This window comes from Fringilla coelebs, assembly GCF_963513975.1.
Source record: "Fringilla coelebs genome assembly, chromosome: 7".
NCBI lineage: Eukaryota > Metazoa > Chordata > Aves > Passeriformes > Fringillidae > Fringilla > Fringilla coelebs.
In genome coordinates, this window is record NC_140035.1 from 24,522,003 (window position 1) to 24,543,516 (window position 21,514).

General features: G+C 37.5%; 1 protein-coding gene across 5 annotated transcripts in view; it reads left to right on the top strand.

Annotated features, from left to right (window-relative positions):
• Positions 1–21,514, top strand: part of NBEAL1 (neurobeachin like 1) — an 81,328-nt gene that overhangs the window by 9,685 nt on the left and 50,129 nt on the right. For all 5 annotated transcript variants that reach the window (XR_014616328.1, XR_014616329.1, XM_084209813.1 and 2 more), the window contains exons 3-10: positions 6,739–6,830; positions 11,966–12,127; positions 13,428–13,509; positions 13,676–13,803; positions 14,608–14,690; positions 16,668–16,753; positions 18,279–18,585; positions 19,789–19,895. Coding sequence is in view for 3 of the 5 variants with exons in the window: in XM_084209813.1 (XP_084065939.1) it covers positions 6,739–6,830; positions 11,966–12,127; positions 13,428–13,509; positions 13,676–13,803; positions 14,608–14,690; positions 16,668–16,753; positions 18,279–18,585; positions 19,789–19,895 (1,047 nt within the window). In the remaining 2 variants the exon portion in view is untranslated. The remainder of the gene's footprint in view (positions 1–6,738; positions 6,831–11,965; positions 12,128–13,427; positions 13,510–13,675; positions 13,804–14,607; positions 14,691–16,667; positions 16,754–18,278; positions 18,586–19,788; positions 19,896–21,514) is intronic.

Here is a 21,514-nt window from a genome sequence, read left to right on the forward strand (position 1 = left end):
TTACTACTAAAACTAAAATAAACCCTTTATATAAGTACATAAATAGTGTTGGTGTGAAACCTTGGGTAAATGTATCTGTATTCTACAGGCATGGGGATGAAGACTTTCAGCTGGGAGGACTTCAGTGCCAGTTTTGTGTAAAATGTTTTCTTTTAACTGAGAGCTAGCTGTAAGACTAGTACTACCTGGCTTCTTAATGGATATAAAAAATGTTATATTGGTTCAAACATTTCTTGTGACCTTCTTGCATAGATTGAAAAATAAGAGTGTACTAGAACATTTTTGTTATTAATTTAATCAGTTTTCATAGAGACTAGAAAAGCCTCTTGTAATTTCCAGACAATTCAGTGTATCAAAGACAAGAGCCTGTCCCAAGCTAGTGTAGATTTTGGCTGTAGTTTCTTTTCATTTCATTGCCTTAGAGAAGGTCCTGCCTGTCTGAAGGGCATCAGAGCAGATCCCCACTTGTAGCAGACACTGAGATGGCTAGGGCCCGGTGAAGGATGGAGGCTTAGAGATAAGGAAATGCTGAGTCAGAATAGCTAAGCCTGAAGTCTTTACTTAGGTCCTCCAGGCCTAGTTTCTCTCTCTGTGACCCTATAGGCTATTCTCTCTAACCCTTACAATTGGTCAGTTCCCAATCCCTCCTAACCCTATATAAGAAGCCACCCTGGCCCATTCTGGCAGAAGAGCTGCCGTTAGAACCCTTCACTAAGTCCCTGCAAATAAATCATCATGGAATCTCCGAGGCTGCCTTCTCCTCTCTCTCTGTCTGCGTGGAAGCCACTGCTGGCCAGCACCTTAGCAACCTAAGAGCTGAAATTATAAAAGAGCTGAAAATGACTAAGAGCTGATAATCACTAAGCTTGCTAAGGTTGCCGGGCTATAGGGCGCCTAGGGCTCGGACACCCAGCCTGCGGAAGGCTGAGCTGCCCGGTCCGAGACTGCTCGCCCAAGGCGCCTTGATCCTGCACTGATCTCACTGTCCGGCTAGAATCGGCCCAGTGGCATTGCACACCCACTGGGCGATGGGCTTTGCCTCAGCATGGTTCAGTGAAGGTGAATACCACGTGTAAGGACAGCCTTTCTAGAGTTTATACATCCAAATTGCAAGTGTGAACACTTCATAGGAATCTTGATAATTGGTTGGCAGAATTTAGTCACAGTCACAGTATTGCAGTGCATACTGGGGACCAGTACAATGGGCTTATTTAGCAAATGGTTTTTTCTTTCTAGCATCGTACTAACTATTTTGGAAAAGAAAAAAAAAAAAAAACCAACCTCACCCTCCTGTGGCTGTTTCATGGGAGATGGGTTTAGTGTGTTATGGTTGGGAGTGGTTTTTGAGGTTATTTTCAGTACCTGTTAGAAACACTGCACTGCTCAGGCCTGGCAGTGGTTTGTTTTTTTTTTTTTTAATGTAAAGAGCCGTAGCAACTCTTATTGGGCTGAGAGGATCTGGGTGAAATGGAGGCCTGAAGGGTGGTTGTCATTGTGCTGGGTTGGGTTATTTGTTTGGTTTTTTTTAATGAAAAGCAGAGGTATTTAGGGAAGGGAAGGAACAAGGAAGTACTTTCACTTTCAGCTGCTCTGAGCTACATTTGATTTAATAGGCACAAAGGACTTCTTTTTCATTCGTGCAGGTGACTGACTGCTATAGCACTTTTGAAGGCCTTCATTACAATGGGCTGAGCTCAGAAGCCTAAGCTTAGCCTCTGCAAACTTGTGGCTTTTTATACTCCTGAACTTTTATACTCCTGGGCTCTTTATTTTGTGGTTTTTTTTCCGTAGACTTTTGTTACAATGACACCTTTAAGATAGCCTTGTTAAAACTCTAGTTGTTTCTATTTATCACTATGAAGAGAAATGGCTGACTTAAGTTCTATTTTACCTTCTTGGAGTTCAAGCCATGGGGAAATTATCTTCCAGAGGTTTTAAGGCATGCAGTTTCTATATGTGAATTATTATTCAAATAAATTACATAAATCTGGCCTGCACAAAAGCTAGGCAGGTTTCAGGTAAATAAATGAAAAGCTTAGGCTTGTAACTTAGGAGGCTTTAAGGTTTCAGAAAACAGTGTTTCTTATCTTGTAGTAATTGAAAAGTTGTAGCTGGTGAAAGGCATTTTATTACCTCTTTGAAGCTTCTTCCTCCTTTTACTGCTTCTGCACCAGTCAAAAATGTCCTTGATTTCTTGCTGATCTAAAAGGACATGTCTGCAGAGTGTGTGTGGTGGGGCTGGAAAAGAATACCAATCCTCATACTGATTTATCACAGTTTAGCCTTGTGGTTTATTGCCAAAGCATACATTGCTTTGTAAACTGTGCTCTCAAAGTGCATCTTCAACCAGCACCACAGAAAACAATCTGGGGCTGTTTTCTGGCATACAGCCTCCAGCTACCTGTCTGCAGAATGATAACAAAAGGGTAATTTTCAAAGAGAGGAAATAACATTCCATAGTTTTTGCTGCTTCTGCTGGTCACAAGATGTCCTTCTGAGTATTTATGATGCTTTATTCTGGTGTTCTGCTGCTTCCTTAGGAAGACCACAGATGTAATGTAGTAGCTCACAATTTACAGTGAATCAGGTGGAGCTGAGGTTGCAGTTCAGTGGTTTGTTACCCTTGGTAGCATCATGGATCCCATGGGATGCTCTCTTCTGACACTTAGTAACACAGATATTTGTCATATTGCAACATGTACTGGCTTGAAAAGTTGATCTGGCATTGGAGAACACAAATGTATTAATGTGAAATTAAGGTTAATTTGTGTTCTGCTATTATGGTTTATTGTTTTGGGACAATAGAGGACTGTTGAAAAGGTGAGTGGGGGGAGGACTTAACAGAAATACATTCTTTTTCATTTTTCATTCCACCAAATTTAAACTCCAGATTAAGTGGGACCAGCTGACCTCAACAAAAAGTTCAGTTCAAGGTAAAGATGTTGGGTAGGACAATTGCATTATCCATGACATCACAGTGTAAACAAAACAGCTGATGCCTGTTATTACTGCCTGGTTTTATTATGAACTTGGAATATTAAGCCACTGTAAAAAGGCTCCATTTCTCCTAAACTATGATACCTCTGGTTTGGAAGAATATAAGATGCATCTGACTCACAGAAGCAGGTCTTTAGAAAGGTTGTATTTATTTAGCTGTGTTTTAGGACATTTATTTATACTTTGCCAAGGGTAACATTTACGATTTTCAGTTTCCTTTCCTAAAACTTCTTCAGTAAAATCTAGATTTTCTTGGAACTTTCAACAGGAGACTGGTGCCTAGGATCTGGAATGATTGCTGCTAATAAAGAAAAAAGAAAACCTGGGCCTGATTTGAAGTTAGAAAGCTGTTTATAGCCTCTGTTTCTAACATTATTGACATCATTTACATGAAATATCTTAATTGTAGCCCATTTGCTAAATATTTTGTCACTTTTTCCTGGAATGAACTTCTGCTTCACAAGTCTTCATTTTTGTTCATTCCTGGAAAGGAGGCATGCCTCTGTTAGCTGGTGTATAATGGAGATCTATTTCTTAGTGTTTCTCATGTTGCTAAGTGATCTTGTTAATTATTTTGCCTTCATGATTTTTAAAAAAGAAAAAATTGGCCAAGTGGTTTTGAGTTAGTGATGTTGCTTGGATGGAAATCTCTAGATTTGACTCTGAGTCAGGTGTTGCATAAACTGTCTTCTACTGGCACATACCCATACCAGTAGTGCTACCTGGTATTTTGATATAAAATCTGATTATTTTAGTAACTTGAAATATTACATTATTAATTGACTGGCAGGGGATTGAGATGAAGGGAGTTGGGTTGAATTGTGTGCTGCAGGGAATAATCAAACAGTATGGCAGTTCTTGGTTTTTACCAGGAGCAGGAACAGTTCTAGTGGCAAAGCAAATTGAGCAGGCTGTGCTCTACAGGTAGGCAAAAAAAAAAATTCTGGCTGTAACTTATGGTTTACTCTTGCCATCTGTAAAAGTGCTATTTCTTGCAAATTTTCACTTCCAGTGTTCTTTTATTCCCAGTCTGTACTGATAGCTTTGCAAAGGCATTGGAGTTCAAAGATAAAGAAGCTTGAAACTCATTTAGGCTGTATCATTAAAAAGGAGCAAGCAGACATTAAATATAATTTTGTCTTTTGCCCTACCCTTCCACTTTTCTCATTCTTGACTTTTGTTAAAGCAGTTTTAAGTCAGATAATGTTGTTATTTGCACGTCTTCTTTCATGGTAACCAAGAAGAACAGTTTTTTTTACACAAGTTTACTGTTAGCAAGTAGGAATGAGCCTGAGCTGTGTAAGTAAACAATTTGAATTTGAGAACATGGATAGAATCAATCTAGTATTTCTTGTTGGATTTCAAGGAGAAGTTTCTCATGCCAATGAAAAAAGCAGTTTGTTCAAGAGACTTTCAGGGAAAGTCTCTTAAGTTCAGTTTTTGCACATGTATATGGCCATTTTCATCAGAGGCATGGACACATGGATATGGCAACATTTCTGTTCATTATATCCCTGTAGTTGCTTTGTCCTTTGTAGCCTGAGCTCTGTTGTAATTACTAAAATAGTATCCTGATTTCTCTTGTCTTTATGATCCTGTGAAATAGTTTGCTTGCAGCTAAAATTACTTGCTGTGAAATGCAAGAAAGTTAAAGCTTTAAACACGTAAATATTTTTGAAAAGCTGGACTGTCTGAAGACAGTGCCTTCTACTACTTCTAAATCATTGTTTTGGGCAAGTCTTATTTCTTGTTTAACTTTTGGGTTGATTTTCAATAGGTTTCATGTCTGAACCTGAGAAATGTGTATCACCTACTTGTGATAATCCAACAAACTCTGTAGCTTAAACCAGCAGTACCTTGAAATTATTCTTTATCTCAACCGCTGCCTTCATTCTGTTTTGCAATTCCATGTTGAGGACAATTGGTAGGTGTGTTTAAGATAAGTTAACCATTTGGTAGTTCCCTGCATATTAAACATGAGAACAAGGCTACATTCCACTTTCAGAACATAGTGCTGTTTTGACAAATTTTTAACAGAAAAAGAAAGGGAGTGATTACTTAAATAATTGAAAAGTGAATAAAGGCAGAGATGAGGAGAAGAAAGATTATGAAGGAGGGAGAGATTAGGAATTAAGCAGAAGAAGGGGAAATAAGACAACTAGGAAAAGTGAATAAGAAAATGCCGTAAAGTCAGCGGAAGCGAATAATCAGATATGTATCTAGCTGCGGGTTTTATTTGGCACATGTTGTCACAGTACCTGAACACATTTTATATATAATTAATAGTGATAGTGAAGTAAATTATGTCTGGATGTTTGTGACGCTTCTTGCTTGAGTTGAGGGTGGTTTTTGGGGACACAGAGAAGGGTAAAGGTCTAAAAGGAGAAGGGGTTCCCATGCTTTGTAACTCCTGTACGTGCTATGGAAAGATGCTCTGGGAAGAGCTGTGCACCACTTGAGGTTCTGGATTTATGTGTTTATTTTATTCTGAGGTTGTTTGCGGGGTTTTTTAAAACTTTGTTTTATTTGATTTCTTTCCCTTGTGGAGGGCTCTTTCATAGGTAGTTATTTTACACTGACAGGACACTGTCAGCCTTTCTTCCTGACTTTTTCTTTTACACTGATATGGCTGCAGAAGCGTGTGTGTTAGAGATATTCACTGTTTGCTCTTCAATCTTAACTCCACAGGGAAACATTATTGTATTTGGGAACATCTGTGGTAATATAAAGGCAACAAACAAAAGGAAGGAGATACAGAGGAGGGAAAAGGATAAAGAAAAATGTTTTCAACTTCTGCAAAAGGTTATAAATTATGGAGTGAATTCAGAAATCATTTGTAATCTCAAATAATTCAGGCAAAAATTTTAAAACTTTTTTGAAAATGATTTGTGGTGTAAAACATGGGACTACATGCATGTGTGTTAATGAATAAGAACAGTCCTGGCAAAGGAATATGTTAGTTATGGGCTGGCAACTTGTTTTTGAAAATTAAGCAGCATGACTTCTAAAGTAAGACTTCCTCAAATGCATATTTTGAAAGCATTTCCCTGTGTGGTTTGCAGTAGTCTACTATCTGTCCTAGTTCCTGGGACAGTGTCTAGCCCTGAGGGACTGCTGGTCACAAGCACAGTCTTTGTTCTCTACTAGGAACAACTAGGAAGCTTAAATATAATTTTCTGTCTGTTAATAGCTACCTAATATGCAAGTCATAGTTTCCGCATTGTGTTTCTGAACACCATCTGTCTCTAATCTGCTGTTATCTGCCATATTGACCTATGAGTGAAGCAAAAAGAAAATTATTCTGTGATTAGGATTGCTGTTAGGGTTCTTATTTAATTTTATGAGCCATAAGGAGAGTTGTGTACTAGTATCTATGGTATCAAAACTACAACACATTCTAGTAAGTTTGTAAAGCTGGTATGGATGACTTGGAGAATAAGTTAAGATTGTTTATGAGGGAAAAAGCTAAAATGCTTCGGTTGACACTGGTGCCAAGAAGAGGTGGTGCATAAACTAATGAATAGAGCAAAAATGTCCCATCAGCACAATGTGGCTGAAATTTCAAAGTACACAGGTGGTGGTGGTTGTTTTTTCTTTTGGTTCTAAAAAAAAAAGTGTATTCCTTTCTTTCTCCCAGTGGAAATGCATTAAATAGAAACATTTTATTTGAGGCAGTATTACAGAGTTGTTGATAGATGACCTCGAGTGCAATATTGCCTAATGTTCTCTTTCTTTTTACAGAAAGATCCAGATTACCTGAAGCTCTGGTTGGATAGTTTTGTATCTAGCTATGAACAGTTTCTGGATGTGGACTTTGAGAAGCTGCCAACGAGGTATGTAGAATTACAGACCTGTTTATCTTTCCCTGATACCTGAAACAGACCTGGCTGAGAGCCCAGTCCTCTTCAATGGCAGTGCTGCCTTTAAACAAAAGTAAGTTTTTTAGTTGTTAAGTGGCACTCCCATTCATTTGAAGGCCAAGTTGCATTGGGAATGATGAAACTAGGCAAATACTGGTGTTTGCATTGTATTAGGAAATTGGCATGAGTACTTCTTGTTCTTGCTCATAGAAATATAGTTGTTATTCCTTGTATTCCTTATAATTCTTTTGAATAAGTATTCATTAAATGTTGCATATGAAGGAATGTTTTCTATCTGCATCAGCAGTGACAGAAGAGAAGCAAGATATAGACAAAGAATTTGTAATTTATTTCAGGGTTTGCTTTAAGATTAAGGATGAATAAAATTCTCAATGAAAGATTTGGGTGTCTTAGCTGAAAACATTTAAAAATTAAAATATGCACCAGTTATAGACTTGAGAGTGATTTCTTTGCATCCATGAAGACTTCAGGGTAAGAGTTTTGCTGACTTCCCTCATGTTGCTGACTAAAAGCTCCCACTTATAATCATGAGAGTCTATTGGAGCCTAATTTCAGAGTTTAATATTTACTATTTTTAATTTGTATGCTGTGTTACCATGATTGTGTTTTCAGGTCTAACTTTGAGAATTAGGGGTAAAAACTTAGGCATTGGATGTTTTCTCTTGCTTTTGAGGTGCTTTGATGAACATGGGATTTTAAGAAAAACCAAATGTTAAAGGATTCAGACTTCATGAGAAGTGGTGTCAGTATTATAGCCGATACCACCAATGGTGTTTGAAAGCACAGAATGGTGCTCCTTGCATGTGGCTGCATTCCAAGCCCTGTTGAAATCAATGGAAATTCAAATCCACATGGGCTTTGGATCAGATCCTGTTTGCAGTGCAAGTGATAGCCTCAACTGTTGCAAGGAAGTGAAGAATGCTGCAACTGCATCTCAGCAGATAAAACCTTTGTATTAAAATTTTCCTCATAATGCCTATATGAGTGCAAAATATATAGTGCAATTACCAGTGAGCATGACCTTCAAGTTAATTCTGTGCTCTTTCTAAATTTTTTTTTCTAGTGTCAAAAATGCATCTTACTATGTTTAGTTAAGGAGAAAAGTTTGTCCTTTGACACAGGTTATCTTTGACATACTATTTAGTATTGAAATATGAACACTGGAAGATAAGAATCTCTTGGTACTTTGATTTATAAGTTTTTTTAATATATTTGTACTCTGAGTTTAAGTGGTTTTTAGTGTATGTGTTAATGGTTTTCATGTTGGGTTTTTTCAGCAACATAAAGCTTTGCAGAGCAGTAGCAGCATCTTCATTGTGATAAATGGTGACTTTAGTGAGTGTAAAAATAATGTGTGTTTTTCTGAGCTTAATGACAGGATTAGTGATTTAGTCTGGAGGAATAGAACCATGTGGATTTAGACTCATTTGTGTAACAGATGCAAAGAAAAAGCATCATAACAACATAGGGATGAAGGCAGATCTTTCCTGTGCTTTTATGTCTACAATAAAACCCACGGTGTTCAGATACTAGAATTAACAAAGAATTGCAGTTTCTGCCCATACATGCATTTATGATATATTCAGGCATGTGAAAAGTGGCATCTTTTTGGGCTTTGTCAGTTTGTATTGCGGGCCTTTACATTGTGGAAACAGTGTTACTGAGGCCATGAAAAAGAAAATAGGTCAGTGTGGAACTGCCAAATGCTGATTTCCAGTGACTCCAGGGGCCACAGGACCCCGCGGACTCACTTTATTTTTTTTTTTTTTTTCTTTAACTGGATTCCTTATTAGACAACTAATTCTGTCTGTTCATCTTAAAGTGTGATGCTAACTAAAATGAGAAACTGACTGTACCAATATTTTTTTATTTTTTTCCTTCTATAAATCTTGGTGTGTTTTACAGCTGTATGCCTGAAAGACCTTGTGTAGTGAAGGGCTAATGCCAGGAAATAATGAGAAACTGTTTAGGGAGAAGGCTTGTACAGATTGCTGGACACAACTAACTTTTTGGAAGACAGGCATGACATTTTGTGTCAATATAAACCATATGTGGAGGTTTTTAGCATCCAAGAAAATACCAGTTAAAAAAATGTAAAGATTCTATGACAGGTTTGGGTATGGGCTTTTTCCTTTCTGAAAGGAGGACTCTAAATTGGCGCTGTCACTTGCTGATTTAACTCATAAGGTTTTTTTTTTTTTCCCTATAAATTAGAATATCTAATTTCCTGAAGTCTGCTTTGGAAATGTGAAAGATGCTAAGCAGTACAGAATTAGGAAGTCTCTAAATATAGTGTGTGAGTGTACCCACTATGATTTGACTGTATAAGTAGAGCTTATAGAGTTATGCAGCTTATAGGCTTATACAGCTTCAGTTCTACCCCTATCTTTGTGCCTCTACTCTGTATGAAATGGCTCATTGATGATGTTATTAAAGATTTTGTTGAAAAGATGAATATAGCTATGCTAATGGTTTAATCATTGAGCACAAAAGACCAGCACACCTGTCTGTTCTTTCCCCCAAAACTATCCATGTCAAATGTATTTACCATAAAAAGGATTAAACCTTTACCAGGTGGTGTGAGGATTTTTTCTCCTCATTGGAGAGGAGTTGTCATTTAATTCAATACTTTTAAAAATAACAAAGGCCTTGGAGTGTTTGTCATACTTCTTTTCTGCTTTTGGTTTGCATGATCTTGAGCAAAGGAGCTTAAAGGAAGCTCATACAAAGTACCATAGAAACCATATTTTATTAGCTTGCTGACTTCAAACCCACATAAAAATGATGCGGAGACCATGATAGGAATACTGATTACGTGGTTTGGGAGATTGCATGGTGATTGTTGAAAAGTGAAGCCTGGTTTGCTACAGCAATTTTTACCACTGGGGGAGGAGAGTTCCCAATGTGTTTGAGCTGGAATAGGTGCCTCCGGTGTGGAGGTGGTTCAGTTCCCTTCCAGACACCTGATAGAGTTTGTATGGCTGCATAACCATGTTAACATCATGAAGGAAATTATAAATAAAAGGATGTGTCAAGTTCTTTCTTATATTTTTGAGGTAGGGTACCAGCAGTCAAGTAACAATGTCAGAGTATGTATTTTATATTAATTTTTTTCCTTCCTTTTGGAGTACTTACTTTAAACAATGACTCTGGTTGGGAAAAATTGGTACTACCTGTCAACAAATTTAAATCCTTGTTTAAATCTAAGGTTTTTTGGTGGTATAGTAGTAATTTGCTCTGGGGTGAAAATAAGCTTGATTGGTTATAAATATTTACATTTATTTATATACTCTATTGTGTATTAATTTTGTATAATGCTTCTTAGGATTTCTCATGCTGGTCTCACACATCTCTCCTAAATTCTCATGGGTTGTGCAACACAGGCAGCTACTGCAAAGAAAACATTCTTTTGGATATGAGGCATGAAGGGTATGCTGTTTGCTTGCTTGTAAAGCATTTCATGATTGTACTGAAAAAGACTCGTTGGCCATTTTAGGGAATTAACTTCTGGAGATATGATTTCAGCTGTCAAAAATTAGAGTTTTCCTAATACTGAGAGGGAATTATCAGAATCTGAAATACAAAATCTGAATTATCAGATTATGAGAAACCATGCTTGTAGTTCTAGAGAGTGTGGATCTTCCAGCATCTTGAGGGGTGAAGTTGCTACCACAGAAATTAAAATTTCTTTCTTGGCATTTGTGTTGGAAAAAAAAAGCAGTTGCTCTCAGTTTGGTGGTTAGTGTTGCTATCAGTTTAGAGCCTCGGCTATAAAATTTGTTACAATGCTCTGAATCCCTTGAGATTTTGAATTCCACAGTCTGAAAAGCAAATTGCACAACTGTGTGAAGGAGCAAGGGAATGAAGTAGGTAGCTGTCTGTATAAGTGTAGGTAACGTTTCTTTTCTAGGATATGGGAGCTTTCTGTCACTTACATCTGTCTAGGTGTTTTACTAAACTGGGCCTCTGATTTTCCCTCCTATAAAGGCTTCCTTTTCAACATTAGAAGCTAAACAATGGATTGTTCCCCATTTTCCTCAAATAACAGAGGTCACGTTGAATTGGGTCAGTGACTGCATTTCTGCACATCTTTTTTGTGGTTTTTCTCACATAGATGTAATGTACACAGCAGTCATATTAGTGAGCGTTTAAGCTTGCTGAATTTTTTTATTGTAACTTTCCTCTGGCTGTGGCTGTGTTGGAGGCTTTTGTAAGCTGTAAGGCTCTTGCTTTTGTCTTCCTTTTCCTGCATAGAGTTCATAAAGGATGTGTCAGGCTATATAGCTGCTGCCAAAGGCTAACTGTTTTTAGCATGTGCAATAGTGGAGAAACAGTTTTCATCCCAAAAAATGTTCTTACAGTTCTGTAGATTTCTATACTGCTACTGAAATGGGTTTCCTTATGGTAGTTCCTGGGTCATTTTCTTATTTGGTTTTGGATCACTGGAAAAAAGAATTAAACCACAAATAAACTAATTCTTTTCTTCATGTCTTGGTTCTCACTGGTGTTTCTAAAAATGTTTTAGTTTGCAGAAAACAATAGGCAAAAGATAATTTTGTATGGCTTTTTGAAATTTATGTAAGAACAATGTGAGGTTCACTATGGATGAATACCAACTGGGCTTCAATAACTATGCAAAGATTGGCATCTCATTTATTTGGATACTTTTAATCTTCAGTAGAAAGTAGAAAATGTTCTTCCAAATATGTTTTGTTCTCGTGTTTGATTCCACTGTGACTGTGCCTGAGGATTTCCCAGGCCACCTTTTTACCTGACAAAGATCATGCAATTTCTTTGTGGCAATTAAGGCAGCTTATTGCATGGAGGAGGATTTAGGAAGTCACTTAATGAATTTTAACACTTTTTTGTTTGTTTGTTAATGTAGTTCATTGCTGGGGAAAAGAAAGCTCAAGCTGGTGTATTGCCACCAGACATTTCCTTGTGGCTCATTAGAAAGTGTTTGTGATGTGTCAGTTGAGTGACCTTTCCCACAGAACTTCACTGGAACACTACATGAGTGCATGGGAATCGATTGGCAGCTTGGCATTTGTATGATTAACAATTTTGTGTCTGGCTTTTTTCATTAGGGTGGATGACATTCCGCCAGGAATATCACTGCTTCCTGATAACATTCTTCAGGTCCTCAGGCTCCAGTTGCTACAGTGTGTCCAGAAAATGTCAGATGGCCTGGAAGAGCAGCAGCAGACTCTGTCACTTTTACTTGTGAAATTCTTTATCATCCTTTGCAGGTATTTGTTCTAATTGGTACCTCAGCAAGTCTGTTATTTTGGTTAAGAAATCTTGATGCAGCCTGTAAATACAGATTTTAATGACACATACTATGTGATTTGATGCCTTCCAGTAGATACAGAGAAATAACACTTCTCACAGTCTTCAATAAGGGCAGAGGGAATGAAAGAGAGAGAGGGGAGCAATGCAATCATCTTAGCAATAATGTTTGTAATCAAAATAGAAGGGGTTTAAATTCTTTGTAGCAGTAGAAGATAAATCTAGGTGAATTCAAGATATGATGTACCTCGTATAAGAAACACTTCTTAAAGAAAAGGTGCGCTCTAACCACTGTTAGCTATGAAATAACTAGAGAGAATTGTACAGGAAGAACTGTATCACATTCTTAACATGCTTATGATTCCATAAACAGCTTGTGAAACTTAGTATTACACTACTCAAGCAGTTTATTTCCTTCTGAAACTTCTGCCTGATAGTGTAATTCTATTGACACAAATGAATAAACTGTTTTTAGGGATCTATTCCTCACTATTTCTTCAGTTTGCTGTTGCAAAGTGCTGTTAGAGAGAGGAAGGTGATAAAATATAATAGAGAATCTCCTTTACTGAGGAGTATTTGAAGCAGCATTTTTGAATACTTTGTCTCCCCTTACCTCTGAAACAATTTGAGGAGCTGGCAGTGTTTAAATACCCTGGAATATTGATTATGAGCTGAGTGCATGGTGGTAATGTGTTTCTGAATTACAAACTGGTGTCACCTTTACTTGCTGAAAAGTTCTCCTGTGTAATCACTTTGGTATATGATCTTTGTAACTTCAAAACTGAGAAATTCTTTGTTGTTGTTTCATTATTTTCTAAAATAATTTATGAGGTGTTTGTTTTGCTCCAGAGAATTTAAAATGAGAAATTTAAAGCTTCTAGGTTATATGTTTCCTAAAGTTTTAGAAAGTGTGTGCACTAGTAAAGTGGAAGTTATTGTCTTTGTTGTTGGATGCCATTTCTGAGCTTTCTATTTAGGGTGTCCTGGGAATTTGCTTAACCTCTGAACCCCCAAATTCCAGATGGAATTGGCCTGTAGCAGAGTGACTTGAATCTTTCTTCCTGTTAAATGAAAACTTGTGAGCTCTGTAATGGTGACAGAAATAAATATTTAAGCATGTGCAGTCTTTTGGAGATTATTTTTGAAATGCTGTTATCCTTTTGTATGAATATAGACAGAATGCTAAAACAAACTTTGTTTGAACTAGCTTCAAATGGTACACAGTGTACCAAATCTGTGGGTTTTATGTTGTCTTTGCAGGAATTTGGCTAATGTGGAAGAAATTGGGATGTGTTCATACATTAACCATGTCATCACCATGACTACGTTGTACATTCAACAGGTACGTGGTTAATAATTCTTATCTGTATTTCTGCCATCTGATACCTCCTGCTGCTTTTTATGTGATCTGCTCTTTCAGTGGGGAACAATTCATAGATTCAGAACTGTTCTGGGGGAGATCAAGATTACTGGAAATTTTCTGACCCTAGCTTTTTTTTTCTTCTCAGTTAAAAAGCAAAACAAAAGAAAAAGAAGTGGAGGATCAGACCCCCATGGAAGAATTTGTGAGACATGCATTGGCTTTCTGTGAAAGCCTGTATGATCCATATCGAAACTGGAGGCAGCGAATTGCAGGGTATGTGTGGACTAGCACAGAATTGTAAATACTGTGGTTTATGAGAGCTTTAACCATCAATCAGTAGAATCACATATGATTTAAATAATTTTCAAAAATTATATTTTTACTGGTAATACTAAAGTTAAAACAAAATTAAATTTGAGTATATATCAAGAGGTGATTGGCTGTAACTGATCACCACGAAAATGCTTACATTATGTTCTCCTTCCAAAAAATGACCATTTTTCCAAGCTAGTGGAACAAAGAAGCCAAAAGGAATGTGGTGGGCAGACTTGTGTGAATTACGGCAAAAGTTATTAAAGTTCACAGTATAGATAACTTACATCTTTGAAAATAAGTTTATAAGTGTAGCAGTAGAATTACAATCCTTTAATTTGATTGTGTGTTCTCACCAGCCTAATGAACTCATGATAATATTTTCTGTCCATTGAAAATGGCTTGGTCAAGAAATGTGGCATTCTAGCTGGTGGCTTAGTTGCAATAAGCATGGACTAAATAAGAGTGCTGTTTTTTTTAATTTTATTTTTTTAACTAAACCATTTTGTAAAATGTTAAGTATTTTTAAGTGCAGACTGAATATGCGATTAGCTGTGATTCATGTCTTCAGGATGAAATACTACTTCACTATTCTTTTTCATCCTGTAGGCAAAAGATAACTCCTGATTTATGGCAGCATTTTCTACTATGTCACATTCATACATTACTTATAATTCTCATTATAAGTAATAAATTAATAAGTAAGTAATAAACAAAAGTATAATGTTTAATTTTGTTGGTGTATATTTTTTTATATAATTACAGACGTTTCCTTAGTACAGTTGAAAGGAGCAGACAGAAGTATAAACCAGCTTCCCTCACTGTTGAGTTTGTCCCTTTTTTTTACCGTAAGTATTACTTAACAGCCTGTTAAAAATAGTTTTCTGCAGAGGAATGAACTTAGTGAGCCCAAGTAACTTTCTCCTAAGCATGCCTGATAATGTTCAAGTCCTTTACTTGCTTTCTGAGACTGAATGTAGTGGGTTACTTTGTTTGTTTTTTGTACTACTTCTTTGCTCTGAGCATCACTACATTCCTGCTCATCTTTGAAAGCTTTTTTCTTTATTTCTAGACATTATTTCAGTGCTTAAAGTGGTTTAGTACGGTTGGTTCTGTGAATTTTCTTTTTATTGTGGTACACAGTGATTGCGCATGTGATCCCTGTAGTAACTGCGCTGATAACTCTTATGAAAAAATAGTCTTAGGAGAGTGTTCATGCACTTCTGTCTCTTTAATATGATTTAACTGCTAGAAAAAATGAAACTGTGCCATTCAACTAGCAAATGCTCCTTGGCCTCGAGTTTAGGAAACAATTTTCTCTCTGGTTAAGTCATTAAATATCATGGTGGCTACTGTGGAATTCATGTGTTCTTATGCTTACAGATTGTTTGTGTGGAAGAGAAGAACTTACATGTCCACATTCTGTACTTAAATCTCAAGAATGTGGGATGCCCCAGTAGTTTGCCAGATTAGCATACCAAAGTGCTAGTGCCTACAGAATTGAAGCAGAAGGAGCAAGCTGGAGGGAAGGGCAGTGAAGGAGTGAAATCAGCCCTTTCTGTAGCCATCCATTAACTTAGTTTTAATTGAAAATAAAAAAAGGGATTATATTCATGGAGTAGTTGCTGCCAATAAAATGCCCTTATCCACATGCCGGAACACTGGAAACCCACTCAAAAGCTGCTGCTGAGGAATATCATCTGTAGGTTCTCTCCTCTCCTTTCAGTGCATTGCCCTGTGGTTCCTCCTGTCTCTTAAATAGGTTATAATGTGACCGAGCTAAAAGTGTGCTGGTTAGCCAGCAGATACTCATCTGCTTGTTGGCCAACCGGCAGAATGGACAGAGTAAGAAATTGCTGAGCATGTGCCTTAAGCATCCTGCCATGCCATGACTAATTTGAGGGGCGTTGGTTTTAGTCTACCCAGCCTAATGATTTATTCACAATCTGTTAGGTACTGCTGTTTTCAATTTGTCTGAAGTTCTACAAAGATCCAGAGGCTGTAAGTCAAGGAGTGGTGGTACTAGCTTACTAACAGTGGGATCATCTAAAGTAAGCTTTGTTCTGTTTGGAGAACAGATTGGAAAAAAAACTTTGCAATCTTCTTTTAAAACAGGCTTAGACATTCAGTATATAGTCAGAAATCTTACTTGCCAATAAGTGGCATTTCCAAAAATAATCCTTTGTAGTTTCTTGCTGCTGTGCTAGGTCTAATGTTATTGCTGTAACAACGATATCCAGGTTATTCCTGTTGCTAAGAAGAGATGCTGAGGCTGTCTGGGACTAATTTCTATCAGATATGGCAAGAAAAGAGATGCAAAATAGTTGTCATTAAAGAAATTACTGCTAGAAAGGTTACAGATCTGCGCAGGATTCTCTGGCAATCTTTCTTCCTTAAAGTCAGCAAGCTCAGGGATTGTTTTTTGAGCTACCTGCACTACATATGGCATCAGACTTTTCATGCCAAAATTTCTCTGAACTGTGTCATGCTTGATAACTGGTTGTGTGTTAGAATGTCCTTCTCTTTCTCATTAGTGTGGACAAAGTGGGCTCATTTTTCATTAGGAACCGAGAGGAAAAGTTGTGTGTCTGTAGTTCTGTCAGCTGGCATGGGAAGTTTATGCAAGCTGAAGGTGTGGCCCTCTGAATTCCTGATAAATGTGGTAATGTTGTGTTGCTTTGATAATGCTGGAATTGGTGTGTTTGTGTCTGAGTTATATAAAACAAAGTGGAGATTATACAGTTGATTTTTTTTTTTAATTTGTATGATAACAGGGAATAGAGGAGGGTTTTTTTTTGAGAAAAATCTCCTTTTTATTTAATCAGAATGCTTTCAAGAAAGTGAACATCTCAAGGAAAGCCTAAAATGTTGCCTGCTGCATCTCTTTGGAGCTATTGTGGCTGGTGGTCAGGTAAGGATACTTTGAACTTTTCAGCTGCTGAAGCCTCCAAATGCTTATTCCTTGTTTAAGATTAGGTACTCCATAACTTGTAAATGAGAAGAATTTATTAATGATTAATTATTTTTGTCTTAGCAACTTTGGGATCATTCTGGGCAATAATACCTAAATGCTAAAAGCTGGGTCCTAATTTCATGTAGCCATAGAAGTTTGCTGTTTAGAACAACTTCATGGTCATATGAACTTACTGTAATATTTTAAAGAAAAAATGTGCATAACTAGATTAGGAATTTCCACCTGCAAAGATGGAAGTTTTGTGTTGACATGCATGAAATTGATCTATCTTACTTCCCAGTGCTGAAAGTAAGCTGTTTTCAGTAGGAGGCATGGGGCATTACAGCTTGGAAGCTGTTTAAAGTCTTTGAAAGAACATGAGGAAATGAGGGTATTCATCAGCAGCAAAGCCAACATCCACTTTCTCACCTGACTTTTGTCAAGTCCTACTTAGTCTGGTCACAAGCAGCTGCTACTCCTGATGATCTTGAAGAGAGTGTTTTAAAGGTTGCCAGGAAGCTGCAAAGCCAGGCTCTGCTCCATCATGGAAGGCAAGCGGAGTCTGAGCAGGATGGCCAGCAGCAGTTTCCCTGACTGGCAAAGGGTGCGCTCTCACTACACCCAGACAGTGCTGGGAGCAGTTGTGGTGGCTGGAACCAGGATGGACCAGCCCAGCCCACTAGACAAGGCTGTAGTGATAAAGCTTAAAGTCAAGCCAGAAGTCTGGTCAGCACATCAGAGTAAGGGTTTGCTCTACTGGTGGTAACTAGAGTCAGTCAAGAGGCCAGTGGTTGCCAGCCCCATCCATAGCCATGAGGCAGGGCTAAGGCCAAGCTGCAGTCAAGTCAGTGGGTTAAGTTCAAGACATGACATGGCTAGGCATGGCCATGGCTGCAGTGGGGATCAAACAGATAAAGGGTTGAAAGCCAAAACCTGAATATAGCTCCCTACAGAGGTCGAGGAATCCCTGACAGGGCTTCTCAAAGCTCACCACAGGCTCAGGCTCCTGTCCCTGAGCCTAGGCAGTCAGGCACCCAGGAAGAAAGGTGAGGAAAATGCATTCAGAGTCCAGGCAAACATTTGCTAATTACTATGTTCTTACCACATGTTCTGAAGTATCATGAATTTAATACTCTAAAATGAAAACTCAGGTGAAGGTTTGTCTCAAATTAGCAGTTTATCAAGTCTGCTTTATAAGAATTTTATAACGTGTATTTAAATTGTATTTCCTTTTCTATATTAGCATTCCCTTTGAAAAAGAGAGCCTATTTAAGTGAACAAGATGGGATGCATTTCATCTGTATCCATCAGCATAATCAAAATAGAATGTTTCTTAGTTATTTAACAACTATGCAGCATTTGTAGATAGAATAATATATAATGCATGGTTCAGATAACTCAAGTAGGCACAACTGGTTTGAAGAGGTTTAAATTCTTCTAAATTTATTTTTCTTAATCATTTTTTTGCCTTAATGGGTTTCAGAGGAATGCTCTTCAAGCAGTATCTCCTGCCACCATGGAAGTCTTGATGCGTGTTTTAGCAGACTGTGACAACTGGGATGACAGAAACCCTGAGGAAGTAAGCAGGAAGGCAGAGCTGACTCTGAAGTGCCTGACAGAAGTTGTCCATATCCTCCTAACCAGCAGTTCTGACCAGCGCCAGGTTGAGACAAGTACAATATTGGAGAACTATTTCAAGTTGCTTAATTCAGACCATTCAGCCTTACCTAATCCAAGGCGATGCAGACAGTGGGAGAGCAGATTCATAGCACTGCAGATCCAAATGCTGAGTGAGTGCGCAGTTCCTTTCAATATTTCTGACAATAATTCTGAAGCAAAAAATATCGACTTGGCTAAGCAATTGAAAAATTTTTTTCATTTCTTCTTAGGTATTTGTTGTTTTTATCATTTACTGTCATTTTTAGAGGGTCGCAATACAAAGCAACGCTCCATTTTCAGGAGGCTTCAGACCAGGGTTTATTATAGCATGCATGCTATTTTTACATTCTTACAAAGCTCATAAGTTTGCACTTTACTCATTGGTCAGGAAAAATAAACAGAGTGCTTATTGGAATAGGCAGTTGCAGGTTTCTCTTATTTATCCTTCTTTCTTTCTTGGGTTCTATCTCAATGACCTTGGTAGAAAATTCGTTCAGGAATAAACATGGATCCTCTTATCAAACATCTCTCTGGCTCACAGAAGTCGCTGTAAAACCTCTTCCACAATTTAGTAATAAAAAACCCAGAAGAAACCATATCAGATTGCTACCATTTAACCAGAATGTTCAAGGTTCATAGGCTGAAAGTGTCCGTTAAAAGAGAAAAATTTTGCTAGGCAAGAAGTGAAGCTTATCAGAACCTTAGTAATTGCAGAATAAAACTGTTCTGTAATAAAATAGCTATGTGGTATTGTTTTGTGATAGTTTGATTTTCAGATGGAATTATTGTTAACATTGGCCAGAAGTAATAGCCTGAAAGAGTTGGGTATAAGTTTTTGGGTTAGAATTCTGGGCTTTGAGTTTTTTCCATTTTGATGTTCAGCACGGGCAATAAAGGTGTTTCTTTTCCCATACTTCCAAGAAAACTGAGGAATAGTACTGTGGCCATGGGGAATGCTTAGAGTATAAGGCTGCTGTAGAATGCAGAGTAATTGCTTGTTGAGGAAAGAAGTGTTCATGTGCTGTAAAAAAGAGGTGATGTTGCTTATGTACTCACTATTGGAAATGACTTGAAACAGAGCCCCAAAGCAATCAATGATATTCATTAGGTGAAATTTCTCCATAATATTAGTCTGTGGTAATCTCTAGAGTGTCAGAATGTTTAGCTTTAGGCCTAGTGATTTGTTCTTAAAATGCATATCATTCCTGATCAAAAGTGCAGGGAATATAATTTGTGTAATTTTTTCCTTATGTGTATTACGGAATGAGCAGGAAAAAATGCTTGGTGGATTTGGGGTGTGTTTTGTCTTTGACAGTTCTGTTTTAATTTTATAGATACCATCACAGCCATGTTAGACTGCACAGACAGGCCTGTTCTGCAGGCAATTTTCCTTAACAGTAACTGCTTTGAGCATCTCATTCGACTGTTGCAGAACTGCAAGGTAAGTTTTCCCTTATCAGCATATTTTTAACAAAGCCTGCCTTGTATTATTATTAATGAAGTAGAGGTGTCTCATCTGTCTTGTGGTTAAAGCAATGAATACTTTGAGTCCTGAGCAAAATGCCTTTACAGACTCTGCTCAGTCTCTAAAATCCATTACGATGCTGTATCTTTGAATCACTGCTGGACCTTTTCCTACCTATTAAAATCTCTCAGAAGTCTGACTTTGAGCTAAGCACAATGATCTCTAACAGTATGTCTGATTAAAAAAATCAATCCCACCTGCCTTTTTATTTGGCTTTTTGTTGTGGGGTTTGGTTATTTTGTTTTGTTTCTCTTGTATTTTATCACTGGGTTATTAGGAAGTCACTTAACAACTGCTGCCAGATGGAGGTTTGAATTCTAATTTCAGAGGAATGTTTTTCCATTTAAAAAAATCTTTCTGGTGTCCCATTTTAAGTCTTTCAAAATATTTGAGTCCTGTGTGTGGCTGACATAAAACATGAGCTCAAGCTGTTAAAAATGTTCCTCAATTTTTCCTTTTGTACATAGGATCTAGGTCATAGTTTGTGCAAACTTCCACTGATTGCACTGATTTTATTTTTCCCTGTGTGAAAGAACACAGATATGATGTAACTCTCTGTACTATCTCTTTTTGTGATACGTTATTGTGATGTGTGATATGTTAGTGACATAGCTGTTTTGAGCTCTTCTGATGTTAGATAATTTAATGCTAACTACACTGTGCAATTTGTTTCTAATCCATTTAGATTTGGATTAGAATGTATTTCAGTGCAATGACATATTAAAAAGAAACGTGTTTGGATTATGTCCTGGTTGTAATTATAATTAGTGGCAGAATGCCAACTGACTTGAAGTGTTTTGAATAGTCTGTAGCTTTATTATCTCCTGCTGAAAATACATTGTTTGACCTTTGCATTCTTCTCCTGTGTTTGGGAATCTGCCTGTTTTCGTACTAAACTTGTACTTGATAAGAAACTCTTTTTTTTAGTTTCTTCTAAAATCATCAGCAGTGTGATGTTTACCTCTTCATGGAGATCTTAGCTATGTTCCTGTGCTCATAAACAAGTGGTGGAATTTAAGAAAGCAGGAACAACTGATCTATTTTTTCTTGCAGCTTGCTGTTTTTATTTTCATTCTGCCTGTCTGTATGTTACAAGAGATGTTTTTTTAAGGTTTTTTCCAGGGGTATTGACTCACATATCACTGTGTTGTTTAGAGATCAGTGCTGCCAGTTTGGTACACAGTATGCTTTTTTAGCCTTTTGCAGACAAAATGCCCCCACAGATGAGAAGTGGGAGAGAGAGGCAGGGCAGGTGTTGCAGTGTATTTGTACTTCCAAATATACTGTGTCTCCATTCTTTTTCAAAGCCAAATAGCAAAGATTGAGTTAGTTTTGGAATTAGGATTTCTCCTTGTTAGCTGGGGGTGGAGATCCTCGTTCTAGATTTCATTCCTTATTTTGTGAAAATTGCTACTGGGTTCCTAAGCAAGCTGTGTGTGGAAAGCATGTTCTGCATCTCTGCAGAGAGCATGAGAGTCCATACACATACCTGAAACTCAGGAAGCTATTGGATCTTCTGCAAACTTGAAATGCAA